At 38.2% G+C, this 12,319-nt stretch overlaps 1 protein-coding gene across 1 annotated transcript in view; it reads right to left on the bottom strand.

Moving 5' to 3' along the window:
* FAM227B (family with sequence similarity 227 member B) overlaps positions 1-12,319 on the bottom strand; it is a 176,479-nt gene that overhangs the window by 4,488 nt on the left and 159,672 nt on the right. The window contains exons 12-15 of the mRNA XM_075007227.1: positions 11,117-11,277; positions 2,626-2,703; positions 1,384-1,458; positions 836-905 (exon numbers count right to left, since the gene is read on the bottom strand). Coding sequence (XP_074863328.1) covers positions 836-905; positions 1,384-1,458; positions 2,626-2,703; positions 11,117-11,277 — 384 coding nt within the window. The remainder of the gene's footprint in view (positions 1-835; positions 906-1,383; positions 1,459-2,625; positions 2,704-11,116; positions 11,278-12,319) is intronic.

Here is a 12,319-nt window from a genome sequence, read left to right on the forward strand (position 1 = left end):
AATAACAAGAGAAAATAATCTGAATGAACAATTAATGTCCTCCTGGCAAGAGGATGGTTAGTAACGCTGTAATTAAGCGTAAAAATTAAAAATTAAGTACAAACCCAAAACAAAACATCAGTATAACAGCTGAAAGAAGGATGGTTAGTGTTGTTCTTTTGTACAAAAATAGAAAGGACTATATTGTTCAGAAAAGGACTGTCCTTCCCTACAGCTTAAAAACATTTTTATGAAAAAAAAATGCAAAATAAATTAGGTATCAAAAATATTTTTGAATATTGTGTTTTTATAAATCTGTTATTTTTTTTACAGAAAATACTGGAAAATAAATAAGTAACATTTGATTTTTTTTAATGGGGAGAATGTTTTCGTATCTTATGATCACAAATTTGCTTAATATTAGGAATGATGTGGAGAGATGGAGCCTCATATCAGGTGCAGCATCACATGATTTCTCTGAACACAACTCATGCCAAAACAATCTGAATCAACCCTGATTTTTTTTGGCATGAATTGCTTAATAGCAGCTATACTATTATGAATGTGTTATAAATATTAATACACCTACAATCTAATACTATTTAAATAGCTTAGTATTTTGATACACACACAATTTCATATTTAATATCTTAGAAGGAAAATGTACCACTTTCATCAAAATTTTTTCATGAAACACCTATTCACATCGCACTGTACCATCCACAGGCCTGCTTTTCTAATGACTTAGGTGTGCATTAGGTATGCCCTCATCATCAGAAAATGTGGCTCATGTTTCTGAAATTCAGAAGGTGACTGGAGTGACTGTTTTTATTATTACATTAATATAGTTACATACCAGTTCATGCATTAACATGTTTGCGCCCAGTCTTAGTTCAGAGAGGTTCTTGGAGGTGCCCTCTATCAGTCTAAGAAATGAATAAAGGATTTTTTTCCATCAGCAACATTCTTGTTTAAGTTTGGCATGATTTTTTTTTTTGGTAATTTCTGAATGTCCCCAAATATGTGAAGATAATTTTTCATGATGCCTCAAGCTGCAATAAGTTTCATAGTTTGGCTGTCAGTAAGTCTGTTAATGGATAACTTTATGGATGAAGCAATCCCAGAATCGGAGGCATATAGGGCAGAAAGGGACCTTGTGAAGTGCTCAAATCAAGCCCCTGTACTGGGGCTGGACCAAGTAAATGTAGAAGAACCCTGAATGGTATTTATGCACTTTGTTCATAAAAAACAACAATGATGGGGATTCCACAACCTCCCTTGGAAGCCTTTTGTAGAACTTAACTTCCATCACAGAAAGATTTTTCTAATAGCTAATCTAAATCCCCCATATAGAAAATTAAATCAATTGTTCTTAGGGAAAACTGGTTACTGGGTAAAGCAAACCTTCTAAACTTCTGGTTAATTTCTTTTCTCTGCTTTTCTATTTTTGCAATGTCTTCACTACACTTATTCTGAAATCTGCAAAACCAAAATCAAGTACATACAATTACTAAACTCCTTCTTACGAGAATTCCAACATACTCAAATTGCACACACAAGAAATCTACTCAAGCATTTTATGCAGTCACTGAAAATATGAGAGAAAGAAATTTTTAACTTTTATTTGTCATTGAAAAGGGAAGCTGAAGAAACTCTACAGTTGGTACTTTAAAACCTCTCCCGCAATCAAAGAAACATAAACAAACTATGCAAATATTAAAGGTTAAAAATAAAAACTGAGGATGTTGGGCTTTTGTGATTATAAGAAAACATTTAGCTCTGTCATATTATTGAAATCTGGGATAGTAAAAAAGGGGAAGGGCCTGTGCTGTTGTCTTAGCTGTGAAGACATCTCTGCATAACAATAGTAGTAAAACTAAACACCCCCAACATGCTGTACGAAAATCTAGTAAAGCAACTACTACCTAGAAAAAGCTCACTGTGGATGAGAGTTTCTAGTATAGCTCGGACTCCTGCATGTGCAACAAACATGTTTAAAACAAGGAAAACTTACCAGAATCATGTTTTCTTAAAATCAACTTTTTTTCCTGACTCGGGGCAAAGCATTTCCTGCCCTTTTTCAGTTAAAATAATTCAATAAATGTACATATTTAAAGTACTTTGTCTTTAAAAAAAGCAGAGAACTTGTGCAGGAGTAATGCATCTAAGACTGTGTGTTGTAGTTATTAATGCAATACAATGGATGGATTTTATTTTAATATACTGGATTTGACTGTAACAGACAATGGCTGAATAGTGAGTATAAGCCTGCTCTGCAATAAAGGAGGTCTGACTCTTTCCAAAAGGATTTATAGCAAATGCACTGCCTGTTTTTTACTGCAGCAGCATTACCTAGTTCTCCATTAATATGCCATATTATCTTACTCATTGAGAAGCGCTTCTCCATACCAGTGTTCACTGGTTTCATATATTGTGCAGGGGGGTCTGCTCTTGTTCCACTTTAGAATGAAGGGGAGTTCTGACATTTATTTAAATTTGGGATAGAGGTAATCAAATCTGTATTTCTGACATATATGTCAATCCAACGGACAGAAATTATTTACATGCTGTCTGAAAAAAGGGTTAGTATCCAGATTGGCATCACTCTAATGCCCTCATTTATTATAAAAACTGTTCTAAACTTACACAGCATAATCCTTCTGGAATTCCCTTCTGAGCCTTCGTGTCTCTTTAATAACTTCTTGATAAGTTGGAGCAACTTGCGTGCTGTCACTCCAGTTAAGTGAAAAGATTTCTATTGTCAGACATTTTGTGAACTTAACTGTTATGTTGCATCCCAAGCAACTTTATAGAAGAACAAACTCAGAGTTAACCCCAAAATACCATTCAGTTCAGTTCTCTCTTGCCTTAAAAAAAAGGTACAGGTTGAACCTCTGTAGTCCACACCCTCAAGACTTGACCGATACTGACCGAGAGAATTTGCCAGACCGTGGGACATCAATACAGTCTAGGAGCATTACCAACACTTCCATAGCTTACTGAGCTCTTAGAAGACATTTGGGGTAAATTAGAGGTAAGTAACAGCACAGAACACCGAGAGCCAGGACTGGTGGTTGTAAACAAACTTCATGGGACCACAGGACATTGGCCACACCCATTATAAGTGGTTGTCTTGCTAATTAAAATCATGCCAGATTACAGATGTTGCCAGTTGAGAGAGTGCTGGACTAGAGAGGTTCAACCTGTACAACAATTAAACTCTAACTGTTATGACTAGTACTAAATTATTTAGTTTACCCATATGAAATATGTGCATCATTAGATAATTACATGAAATGAACTATAGAAAGTATTCCTGCTGAGAAATAAGAACCCACAAAAACAGACTATTATGGTTCATCATTATTCACACTGTAAACTAAGCATGTGGAACAGTCTATTATATAATAAAAGCTTATTTGAAGACAGTTACAAGCCTGGTTAATGACAGGATGGTGCCATATTAAAACCAATGCCAAGTGAAAGGTTATATTTAAATTGGAAATTGTGCTCTGTGACTTAATTACACTTAACCAGCCTGTTGCATAGTCTTTGTGCTTGTGGTTATCGGGCAGACAGAGGCAATCTTTCTGTCACAACATTGTCTTCTTAGCTCGTTTAGCTGTTCTCTGTTGCATTCCATTACCAATAACACAAAGGCTATGTCTACACGTGCCCCAGACTTCAAAATGGCCACGCAAATGGCCATTTCGAAGTTTACTAATGAAGCGCTGAAATACATATTCAGCGCTTCATTAGCATGTGGGCTGCTGCGGCTCTTCAAAATTGACGTGCCTCGCCGCCGCACGGTGCGTCCAGACAGGGCTCCTTTTTGAAAGGACCCCGCCTACTTCGAAGTCCCCCTATTCCCATCAGCTCATGGGAATAAGGGGACTTCGAAGTAGGCGGGGTCCTTTGGAAAAGGAGCCCCGTCTGGACGAGACACGCGGCGGCCAGGCGCGTCAATTTTGAAGTGCTGCGGCCGCCCGCATGCTACTGAAGCGCTGAATATGCATTTCAGCGCTTCATTAGTAAACTTCGAAATGGCCATTTGCGTGGCCATTTCGAAGTTTGGGGCACGTGTAGACACGGCCAAAGACAAAAGATTGCCCCTACATGAGGATCTAATTCCTTAATAGTTGCCCTCTACTACTGCACTTATGTCAACGCGCAATTTTTCAGGCAATGGTCTCCATGTTCCACGAAGCCCATGCTTCCAGATGATCGTGAGATTGACTTTTCTGTGGACTTCCATGTGGATTTTAAACTGTTCCCTGAACAAAGGGAAAATTGAAATGACACTGGTTGGAGCAGACCCGTTCACAAGAGTGCTAAGAAATCCTCATAATCATCAATTTATCCTTGAACTTCACCTCTGTCCAATCACCCTGGTTCACAGCAAAAAGGTGACAGCCTGCTGGGGGAAATGCTGCTCTCCTCCATGTTGTATGGCAGCAGCTCCCCAATGTTCGGTATTGCTGATCCCTTTTACACTGTAAAACTCTGAGTGTGGCTCCCTGTAGAGACTGAAAACAGGAGGGACAGGGATGGTGACCCTACTCTCTGTTTGTCAGAAGCTGAGAGTGGGCAACAGAGGATGAATCCCTTCATGACTACCCATTCTTCTCATTCCCTCTGGGCACCTGTCATTGGCCACTGTCAGACTGCAGAATACTGGGCTAGATAGACCTTTGGTCTGACCAGAAATGGTCGGTTGTATGTTCACCCTTTTACTATTTTACACTATTTTAAAGTGATATGTGCATATCTGTTAATACCAGTGCTTATTTTGTGATGGTACATGCTGGTACAGCACTTTTTTCAGAGCTTTGGCCAAGGGGAGGGGGGACCCTGGCAGCCCCATGTCAGGGAGCTGGTTGGGGCACTGAGTACCAAGACCTCTTCTTTTTTTTTTTTTTAATAAAAAAAGCCCTGATTACTACCACTTTTCACAGCAGACCTACTACTGCAGACTTGCTAGCTAGCTGGAAGGCATGAATTCACAACTCCCCACATAATATCTGATGCCCCCCCCCCCCGCCCACGAGGGGTCATGACTCCCAGTTTGAAAACCTCTAGTGTAGGGCTTGATCCTGATACTGGCATCAATAAGTCGCATGATGAGCTTCTTATTTACAAAGGCACCAATTCTTTCACCCTTACTCATACTGAAGTCTACCCAACAACTTCCCAATCTTATTTATTTCAGCAGGACTGTATTACTCAGCATGAATGTGGACCTAGTGGTCTGAATTGCTGTGTCACTCTAAACTGATGGATAGTTTTTGTTAGACTTGCTGCATCTGCAGAGGTTTGTTCCTGGGTTTTACTTCAGTGGCTCTGGAGTGCAGGAAAATGCCAAGACAGAAGGAAAAAAAGAACGCTTCAGTCCAAACCATTGGAAAGATTCCTGAGGTCTGCTCCAATGCTTTAGCACTAAAATCAGCAAATGTACGTTCTCTCACTTGGGGTGAAATCCTGGCCTCATTGATGTCAATGGGAGTTTTGCCATTGACTTCAGTGGAACCAGAATTTCATCTCCAGTCCCTGGCAGTCTGTCCTTTGTGGTGCAATTCACTGGGGAAATGTCAATTCCTATGAAAAAAATACCATTGCGCAAAGTCCTGCGTGTAATTAGGGCATTTAAGAGGAGTATTAATGCCAAATTTGTACTGTACGAAGCCAAGATTTCAACTGATAGAAGGTTGCAGTGTGAGAGGAAAAAAATGATTGTGAGGCTGAAAGTACTGACCACATTTCAGAATCCTTTATTAATAAAGCATTCCCCTTAATTATTAAAATGTTATGGAAATTTAAAGTAAAACCTGTGATATAATTACACTCAATTAGCCTGTTGGATATTCAGTTACATGATAATTGAATATTAATGGAGATTTCTTGGTATTTAAGCATTGGTGGTTGATGTAGAAGCAACAGATGAAATGTGTCAAACACATACTGGGTTTATTTACTAAATTGGAAAGCATCCTCAGATTACAGGCAAAAATCTTTCTACTGCAGCCCCAATTAAATCAATTAGTTAACTTTCTCAAGATTCATGATTAAGTGTTCTTGGGCAGGAGAATCAATAACTGGGAGGCAACATCTATTACTACTGAAGGGAAATGTGCCGTCTGTCTAAAGAGGCACGCTGACCTGGACTCAGCACATCACATTCAAGTAGTTTCAATGCAAAAGTAGATTTACTTGCAGCTGAAACACATTCGTGCCCAAGCAGCTATTTTCTTTCCAGCCAAGTTGGGTGTAATTTTGGACAGGAATTTAAAAATCTTCTCTTTCACAATGATCACACCAAATGGCTTTTTGACTCCAAAATTAGTTATTCAAGGGGTCCAGAAGCAGATTTGGATATCAGTTGTAGTGCAGTATTATGTATTATTAGTGAAAGTATTATTAAAAATGTTTCTCTTTGCCTGATTATTGGAGTTATTTGTTTCACTGTAGAACTACTTCCTAGTGCCCTAAATGGTCTTTTCAGATGTGTTCTTGGACTGCTTAATTGCTTTAATAATTTTTTTATTTTTTCATTGCTCAAATATCAGTTACAGAGTGAATTCAATTGTACTGATTAATTGTTGGAGATCTCTTTCTATTTCCCATAATTAAATATTTATGATCAGAATCTTTCACTATGCTCCTTTTCTAAAACTCTAGTTTTCCCGTTCTATGGAATGTTGCAAGCATTTCTGGAATCTGTTTTTTTTTTAAAAAAAGCTCCGAACAAATATGTAAATAAAAATGCAAAGTAATCATAGTCTGGTGTTCCTTATATGCAAGTTATTTGACAACATCTCTTTGAAGAATTCAGTTAGAATTGGTTGAAGAAAACCCCTCCTTGATGAGGAATTTAAATAGTCATTTTTGAGAGGAAATAGCGCTGTACAGGCTACTAGCTTTTCTGAAATTCTACAGAACCTAACCTCAACAACCTTACTTCCATAGTGAGTTAACAACCACACTAAATATAGGAAATAAAATATAGCTGAACCAAGGGACTCTAGTAAGTATTTACAGAACTTCTTTGAAATTAAATTAAGGCTCCATAGTAGAGCCTTATACTTGATCTAAGCCAGATATTAACTATGACCTCAAGGAACTTAATCAGAGGGGGCCTAAAGACCAAAAAATACTATTACATTGCTTTTAAAGTCATTTATAGCAAAAGCCGGAACCCTGAGGGCATTTTCAAGTAAATTCCTGTATAATTGCTTATGGAAGAAATCAACTATGTCAATAACAGAACAGATTATGAGTTTTCAAAACTCTTTTCTTTAGTTCCTTCTTCCCCAAGCCCCACTGACAGAGTGAAAGGTGGTGGACTGATGTCCTGGCAGGGCTTTCTTTCTTGGTAGATGTAAACAGAAACAGCTGAAGATCTTTGACTCATAGAAGGCTAATGGAGTGGCAGTGAACCACTGTTGAAGCTCATTTTCTTTAATGCTTTGCAGGGAAGAAAGATGTCATCTTCCTTGAAATAAACAGTTAATACAAACTTCATATAAAGATAGAAAAAAAAATCTTGATTCTGACAAACTCTTCAGTTTTTGCCCTGTTTCAGTATTCAATCTTCAGGTTCCTTCATTCCAGTCAATTTGTTTTTTGGGCTGTTTGTAGCATAGATACTTTGTTCAGCTGATCGTTGATATTCTCTTGCTGATGGCTGAAGATCACATTTGCGTGCTCATTCTCTTCGGTCTGTCAGCTGTTTAATTTGACCTTTGACCATGGGGTACTAGTCATACTATTGTGGGCACTAGCTGAGGTAGATGGAACCTACAACTCCTTGGCAGGCACTTAAGTCCCATTTTTTAGGTCCCACTGTGAAACACAAATGGCCTTTTCACTGCTTCCTAAACATTCATTCAGCAGTGAACTTTTTGCCTCTGGAGTATGGACACTACAGCTTCACTATAGGTATCTGGATGTCTGTCTTCTGGGTAAGGTTCTGAGTAAGTCACAGACTAGGAAAGATGCTTTTTGGCCCCTTAAATTGTGGGTAGGGCCCTAATCCAGTAGGTATGCTGAGAGACCCCTCCTTAGGCAAGTTCATGCCAAGCAGCTTGAGGCGGGAGGGGACTCTTCCTTAAAACTGTGAGCTTCTTGGACTTGTGATGTGGAAGACTCCCTACCTGGTTTGATTCCCTCGTCTTCCTCTGGAGGAAGAAAGGGTGTGAACAGGGATCTGCTGTCCCTCAAGCAAGGGCCCTAACCACTAGACTATGGGCATTTCAATCTCTTACTCTGGCCCAATTAATACTTCATTATTAAAATTATGTGATTGAAGTGGAACAACTTCAATAGGAGAAATTGAGGATATTCACTTGAGCCATGACACTTTCCTATTCAAATCCCTTCTCATAAGGGAGAAGGGTGGCAGAGCCCATGGGCCAGATCCAGTTCTGTCTTGCCTGATCCAGCCTGCAAGGCTCGGGGCTCTACACCCCCAACCTCACTGCAGGCTGAATGCTATGGAGGGAGACCTGAGCCTTGGGGTCAGGATCCAGACAAGCTGCGGGCAGGATCCTGACACAGACCAGGGGTTGCCAATCACAGACCAGGGGTTCCCAACTCCTGCCGATTAGCACAACCAAGTAGGCTTCGCATTATTACATGAATTCTATACGCACTGTCCTTTACCTGATATTTGCTAATTTGTTTGTGGATTTTAATCACAGAAGAATGACATGAATTGTGTGCTCTGTAAAATGTATTTGTTAGCATTAAACTAAACTAGCAGTCTCGCTCAGATCATACTTTCCAGGCTGTTTTTATTCTTTCTCCTTCAGCTGCCCATGTACAGCACGAGAACCACATTTCAAGCTTCTGTACTTGATGGCAGAAGGCTCTTACGAAAGAAACATTAACTTCTTGTGGCAAGCTGAGTGATGAAGCTTGTTGGCAGCTAAGCATATTTTATACTTATTTTTTGTTCCATCATTAACAAAGTAGGCCGTGAATTTGTGAGCTCTGCCAAACAAGACTCTAGGGCTTGATTGTACAGTTTGAAATTCAGTGGTTTGCTTTAACTCCACTAATGAGATTTTTTTCCTCCATCAGTGTAGGTGGCTTTTTATTTCATAAATGAAATTAGTACTCCAGCTGTTGCCTGATGTTTTTATTTATTTTTGCAAGTGCCCACTGCTGGCCTAATTTCCATAGTTTTAGTGGTTCCAGAATGGACTTTTGCACTCTGCATTCCTATGTCTAGGAAGTATTTAGTAAGGATGATTTGTCTGAACTCTGATTTTATGGTTGGGATATCATCTTTTATTTGCTTTGTATATTCCATAGACATTGTTTTTAGTTCTGACATATATACACACACACACACATCTCCTAGAACTGGAAGGGACCTTGGGAGGTCATCTGGTCCCATTTCCTGCCCTCTTGGCAGGACCAAGCACCATCCCTGACATCTATTTGCCCCAATATGGAGGTAAGGTGTTTCTTTTTCATGTAATTTAATTACTTTGAAGGATGTGCCATAAATGACAAAGAGAGTAACCGTTCTTCTCTAAAGATGCTTTAAGTTATTTTATGATGTTCCATGCTGTGTTAGGATCTGAGTGGTATGCTGAAATATGGATATTTGTCCATGTTTTATCATTTTTCTAGATTTTTCTTTACATGTCTTCATTAGCTGCTTCTTGCTTATTATCTAAAGCCTGAAATACCATTCACCATCTGGTTTAGTTTTGAAATGAATAGATGGTTTTGGGCTGTTGATCAATTTCTGAAAAACATTAACATCTTGCTTCTTAGGATGATTGTGGACACTATAGTGTTTCCAGCATTTACATTTCATTACAGTGTCATTTTCTATCATTCACAAATTCACAATTCATACTGTCCAGAAAGAAAATCTGAGCATTTTTGAAAATCAAGATCATGTACATTGTGTATCACAATGAAAGTTGCTAGAAAACTCATATATAACCCCATCTGGTGATTCATTTGCCAATTTATATGAAAAGGGACAAAAGACGGCTGCTTATTGAGGAGAGACTAGCAGGAAGTTTCTGCACCCAGCAGACCCAAACAAATGGAAGGCAACTTATTTTTGGGGATCTCTGCTCACAGTCTGAAGAGCCGTCTCTCAATATTTTTAGCCTAAAACTCTTACAACACATTTCAAATAAAGATCTCATGCTAACCTTCCATGCCACCCTTCACCCTGCATTCCTCTGAAGCTTGGAGCCCCCAAAGTACAGGGCCCAGAGTGGTTGCCCCATTCCATCCTATGGATGAGATGGCTCTACTTGAACCAGTTCTGGGAACCACCATAAATTGTACAATCTTGGTTCTCATGTACTTTGGAGGCCACACCTATGAGAATTCATACCAGAAAATGCTTGAGGAAACTCAAGTCTTAATCTTTATAGAGAAGCATTAAATCTACCAAAAACAAACTAACTGGAAACAAACTATACAAGTAAGAAAGAACAAAATTAACTAAAACAATCCTCAGTTCCCAAACCCATTATCTTAAAATTTAAACACAGGGGATAGGTACATTATTATAGCCACCACAGCCAACAGATGCCATCTCCCAAGATTAGGTAGGCCCATCCCAGAGATGTGTCCAGATCACACAGTTTATATTCTGGTTCAGATGTTTATCTGAGCTTAATCTGAGGTGTTTGAATGCAGGGTTCTGATTCAGGCTCAAAATAGAAATAGGTTGAGTTATAAAGCTTGAATTCAGATATGAATTTCCCTAATGTTTGGGAAGTTTTAGATGTATGTTTCTGGTTCATATTTATCTCTGACATATGGTTTTAAAATACAAAATCTGTGATAAAGTTATGATGAAGTTACATGTAGGCATTTTAAATTATATGTTAAGGGAGAAGATGATCAGGAACCAATTGGATTTCATCTTTATGCTATACATTTGCTAAGTTTTTCTGTTTTGCTCTGGCCACTTGATGAGAGACTCTGCATTGCTGTGGTCTGTTTCTAGAGAACAGAAAACTGTCTAACTCTCTTGGACATAATGGGAAAAGGAAACAAAATGCATTCTTTTCTTTTCTTGGGCTATATTAAGCCACGTTACTTAAAGTCTTAGAAGAATGGTTTAGCAATGCACAGCTCAGATTACAGCAAAAAAGGATATGGTAGCTTGCATATTTCAGTACGATTCATCTTGTAAGTCAAAGAACTGGAGGTGCCAACAGAGATATCATGCATCTTAAGATAATGTGAGACCAAAGGACTTTGACCACCAATTCTGAAGAGTACATGCTGGAAGTTGGGACCTAAGCCAACATAACAGGACTGTACAGAATGGATAAAGGTCAGCTAAGCATATTATTATAGAATTAATTTTCTTGCAAGTATAGTAAATATGGCTATATAGAATTTTGGCTATGCATATTGCCAAATATTCCTGGTGATAAATGAAAACAATTATTAAAAATGCTTAATTATAAAAACAGTTAATATGTTACATACTGTGAAACCAGGATAACCAGTGACCATTATTTCTGTAGAAAACATGTTTGTGTGTATGTGTTCTATGCTGAAACCTGGGAATGCACTGTGTAACTTCTCAGGAAGCTCCCACAGACCTCAGTCACAGTAAAATCAAGTCTTTTGTGGGGAAATTTTTCCTGAGATATATGAACAACTTCCAGTTAACTCCAGCTCATTTTAATGATATTTGATATTAATGCAGAATTGTAGGACTATTAACTTTGAATGAGTATTGGTGTTAAATTACTATTTTGTGGTGTAAATGATTCTTGGACTTCATTCCAAACCATATTGCACAAAATTAATGCTTATATTTGCAGATCACAATCTGTCTATTGTTAATATTAATGTAAATCAGAGATACTTATGTACTAAGGAGAGTAAGACCTTTATAAATTGAGTGGAAGAGGGATTGACAAAAAGATTAAACAAAAGTGTAATAAACACAGGCAGTGAAATGACTGATCAACACAATTTTATGTTTTTGATAATTTAAATTTCAGCATCTGCTTACAAATGAAATCAGACAAAAGGGCAATTTTTACCTATGATTGTTGCAAATTACACCTATTACTATAACTGGAATGAGTTAAAGAGAAACATTTTTCTGGTCTTTGGGGCTAAAGCCACAGCTGGTGCAATCCAGCATGACTTCCCTGGATTTATGACGAATTACAGCAGCTAAGGATTTGACCCTATGTAAACACATACTTTAACATTACTAACACCACTATAATTAAACTCTGGTCTACACTAGAGGAGTTATTTCAAAATAATTGGGAGTTATTTCATAATAATGTAGTCCTGGATTTGAGAAGAGTAAGCACTAGCGTGCATGGGCAGG

The sequence above is a fragment of the Carettochelys insculpta genome, chromosome 12, assembly GCF_033958435.1.
Source record: "Carettochelys insculpta isolate YL-2023 chromosome 12, ASM3395843v1, whole genome shotgun sequence".
Classification (NCBI taxonomy): domain Eukaryota; kingdom Metazoa; phylum Chordata; order Testudines; family Carettochelyidae; genus Carettochelys; species Carettochelys insculpta.